This window comes from Dipodomys merriami, unplaced genomic scaffold, assembly GCF_024711535.1.
Source record: "Dipodomys merriami isolate MVZ:Mamm:240054 unplaced genomic scaffold, mDipMer1.0.p SCAF_22, whole genome shotgun sequence".
Classification (NCBI taxonomy): domain Eukaryota; kingdom Metazoa; phylum Chordata; class Mammalia; order Rodentia; family Heteromyidae; genus Dipodomys; species Dipodomys merriami.
The window spans coordinates 11,975,835-11,980,004 of NW_027203604.1; the positions used below are offsets into that span (position 1 = coordinate 11,975,835).

The window sequence follows — 4,170 nt, forward strand, 5'->3', positions numbered from 1 at the left end:
TGCCTTGTCAGAGCAATTCAGAAGCGAAAGTTCCCGAAAGCAGAAGCAGCCAGCCCCCCCCCCCCCCCACGCTCGGGGACCACAAAGGGCCAGGGCTGCAGAAGGCAAAGCTCATTGTGTAGGAAAGCCATGCCTGGCCCCTTGGCTAGCTGCTCTGATAAGCAGCTGTCGGAGGGAGGGGGCGGGGAAGGAGAAAGAAAAGGGAGGCAGAGGTCACAGTGATCGGATTGGATTGCAAGTCTTGAGCTGCTGCACCCGAATGCCTTATCTCAAGTATGCTCCCGCTCTGCAAGTTTCACATCTTCCTAAAGGAGACAGAAGCACAAGCGAGGCTCAAGTTCTACGGCCAGTGGCTCCCTTCCCCCACGGCCAGCCCGAGAAGCCTGTAATTCTCGCCCGACAGGAAGGCGGAAACAGGTGCCATTAGCTCCATGCGCCACCTCCAACCCTCACCTCACACACTGCTGACCACCTCCCCTTAAACAAGGACCGAATCCCTCGGAGACAAAGACCCCAAGCGTCGGTTTATTTCAATAAGTTTATTGCAGAACTCAAAACTTCAATGACAGCATCCTTGAGAGAAAAGAAACACAAAACAAAAAGGAAGCAATGCCCAGATCCGTCCTGAAAAAAGTCGTGCCAGCCGGCCAAGTCCGACATCACTGCCGACGCCGCCGTACCAAGTCCAGGCCTCGGCGCGCCGCGCCTTCCCCAGCCTTTTCCCTCCTTCCAGCCCAGAGCACCGGCGGCTGAGTCCCGCGGGTATCCGGCCAATCAAGTCCTTCCTGGCCCGGCGACCTACGTCCCAGCCTCGGCCTTCCAGTGCGAGCTGCCCCGTTCGGGGACACGTGCAGAGTCCTGGGTTCGAGAGTGTTCCGTCCGCGGCCGCCGCCGCCGCCGCCGCCGAGCCCCCGCCTGGGGCGCCGCGTCCTCGCTCGCTCGCTCTCCCGGCGCCCCGCGGGCCTGCCGTCTCCATGCCGCACGCGCGCGCGCGCGCGCGCGCACTCGGGCGGGCGCCCTCCGAGGGCCCCTCCGCAGAGCCAGCAGCGTGCTAGGCGCCCCGGAGCGTCACCACGTCGATCAGAGACCAAGGTCCTCCCGCTGCTCCAGCCTGTCACTCGGGAAGGGTGATGCTGGGCACCCAGTCGTTAACGCTCCGGCTCTCCTCGCAGAACAGACTGAGCTTTTCCAGCGCAGGGTCCTTCCACGAGTCCTCATTGGGATTCTGCCGGGAGAAAGCGGAGGGGGGAGGGGGGTTGGTCAGCGCGGCTGGCTCCGGGCCAGCATGGACGGCTGGACGGGGAGGGGGAACACGGTGTGTGTGTGGGGGGGGGGTGGCCCGGGACGGACAACCCACCGTGGAGGCGACACCCACCGAAATGAGGATGCAGTGCAGATCACCCGGCGCGCCCGCCTCGTCGCCGGCGCCCACGATCGCCGCCAGCCGCTGCACGTCTCCCACGCGCACGATGTCGATGTCGTTCTCGCAGCAGAACGCCTGGATCAGCGTGAAGTGAATTTGCAGCGCGATGTCGCCCTCGTCCTCCTCGTCCGCAGCCAGCACGCAAAAGGTCACGTTATCAGGGTCCCTGCGAGGACAGACGTGGGGGGAGGACAAGGTCAGGGGGGGTGGGGGGGACCTCGATCCTGGAGCCAAGGTGCCCCGCCGCGCCGACACCTCCCCCGCGCCGCCCCACCACGGGACTTGTTCTGCACTTACACGTTCAGGACCTGGGCGGACTCGTAGACGCCGGCGGTGAGACAGCCCTGGCGCTGTGCAGACAGCAGCAGCTCGTGCAGCGCTTTCCCGGCGCCCTGCATCCTGCGCGGAGAGACAGCGCCCGCCGTGAGCCCACGTGCCCCGAACCCCCAGCCCCCTGCCCCCGGCTCCCCGACTGCACTCGGCTCAGCGGGCCGCGATCTGGCACCCCCACCCCCGGACTTGGATCGCAGACTTAGTGCCTTGCACTCCCCACTACCCAGGCCCGACCTGGAGCCGCCAGCACCAGACGCGCTCTGGCTCCCCTCCAACCCCCCACCCCCACTCGAACCGACGTGTGCACCCCCGTCCCTAGGTCTAAGCACCCCTGATTCCCCCACAGTCCTGACACCGCCCCCAGCCGGCACCGGGGCAGAGCTGGGCTGCGACCTCACCAGGCTCCAACAACTCCCCCCCCCCCCCCCCCGCCACACACACACAGCGAGATCGCTGTTAGAATGGCCCAACTCTGCGCTCCCAGACCTACCTAGCTGTAGTTTCGGGAACTGTGTCCTGGCCGCGGATTTCTTCCAGAGTCATGGTGCGGTCGACGAGCAGCAAGATATCCAAAAGCGGAGACAACGCAGAGAGCAATTCGGAGAACCGGGACTCCCCAACCCGCCCGGCGCGCCAACCTCCAGCGACTACAGCGGCCGCCGCCGCGCGCGTCCTTTTATAGCCGGGCCGGCGCGGCGCCGCCAGCTGGCGCAAGGCTGCACGCCCATTGGCCGGCGCCCGCTTTCTGATGCAAATGAGGCGGCAGGCCGGCGGCTCGTGCCAGAAGGCCACGTGGGGAGGGGCGCGGGGGATGACAAAGCCTCAAATCTGCCGCTTTTGTCGGGGTGTTGCCGGGCAGACTGCAGCGCGCAGCTCGCTTTTCTTCGGCTTTTTCTTTTCTTTTTATTGATAAGCCCTTAAAAGGAAAAAGTAAAAAAAAAAAAACCCACAAACCCACCTTGTTGGCTACGGAGAACCTGGGAGGAGGCCAAAGAATTGCGCTTTGCATTTCACCTTATTGCTGCTTCTGTTTTTGTGTTTTGAATTCTCTCTTTGCAAGTGGAGGTTTACGAAGCTGTCACGGGGAGACTGAAACTCAAGTAGAAGCACGCTAGGGTCGTGTGCAGCCGGCCAAGGCCAGTAGATGGGTTTGCAGCTCCCCCCCCCCCCTTGAACCGGTGAAGCCTGCCACGAATATTCCAGGCCCCTTCGGGGTATTGCTGGAAGCCCGAGTCCCCCTCCCCCCCTCCCCCCGAACCCCGGGTTGGAGGAGCAGCAGCGGGGTGCGGGGGGGAGGGGAGGGGAGCTGGGGACCAGCAGATTGCGGCCGGGCGCACGCGGCTCGTTTGCATTTCTATGGGGATCACACAATAGTGGCGGTCTGGCGTGTGGCCGCGGGACAATCAAGGCTTTCTCTTCATAGCGACACTGTCCACCTGCCTCCGGGTACCCTGGGGTGGGCCAGGCCTCACCGCGCGCACACGCGCGCGCGTGGGGGCCGCCGCGTTGCCAGGCGCGTCGGGGGGTCGGGGCAGCGTGCTGCCCCGCCGCCTCCGAGTGCTGGAAACTGGGTCTGCATGGGGTCCCCACACGCGTGCCCTATCGAGTGCCGCACAACGGGGGAAGGATCCGCGGCGAAGGCACCCGAAACCCCAGGGCTTGGATCCCGGAGTGGGGGAAACCGCCGTGGTCGGAATCCCTCTCCCTGGGCGCCGCCTACAGGCGCGCCTGGGTAGATGCTGAGCTCCAGTTTGATTTTTCTAGGGGCGCTTGGGCTGGGTGCACCCCCAAACACGCAGCAACCCAACTCCAGGCCGGTCCAGAAAGCGCACAAGTAAGAATCAGAGTAAGGCCTGCAAAACGCACGGGTTCCCACCAGGAAACAGAAGCTTTGGAAAAAGACTCTCGATTCCCAGCCATGTCATAAGAACCCATATGTTCCATGTGATTTCGAAATATCTCACTTAAAGGTGCACGGTTAAAAAAAAAGGGAAGTTGTTTTCCAGGAATAAAAGGATAAAATGGGAAGAGATGTTGGGCGTTTCATAGCATAGAAGTTGCTACCCTCTGACCAGTTTGGACCTACAAGTCTCTCCTGCAAAGGGGGGGGGGGTCACCTTCTATGCACATCGATTTTGACATCTCTCGGTGCTGCTTGAAACTGCGTGCCTGGGAGATTGGCTTAGGGCGATTGATACCCGGCGGGACTTTCTGGAAGCCCACAAGAATGGAGCAAAAATGAGAAAAAGTAATCAAAAGGACTTCTTCTTCTTCTTCTTCTTCTTCTTCTTCTTCTTCTTCTTCTTCTTCTTCTTCTTCTCCTTCTCCTTCTCCTTCTCCTTCTCCTTCTCCTTCTCCTTCTCCTTCTCCTTCTCTTTCTTCTTCTTCTTCTTCTTCTTCTTCCTCTTCCTCTT

At 61.9% G+C, this 4,170-nt stretch overlaps 1 protein-coding gene across 1 annotated transcript; it reads right to left on the reverse strand.

Annotated features, from left to right (window-relative positions):
* Positions 1-524: 524 nt before the first annotated feature.
* On the reverse strand, positions 525-2,392 carry Gadd45g (growth arrest and DNA damage inducible gamma). The gene is made up of 4 exons (XM_070033082.1): positions 2,247-2,392; positions 1,721-1,822; positions 1,376-1,589; positions 525-1,225 (listed from the first exon to the last, which is right to left on the reverse strand). Exons 1-4 carry the CDS (start codon positions 2,297-2,299, stop codon positions 1,115-1,117), a joined length of 480 nt encoding a protein of 159 aa, XP_069889183.1. The 5' UTR covers positions 2,300-2,392; the 3' UTR covers positions 525-1,114.
* Positions 2,393-4,170: the final 1,778 nt, after the last annotated feature.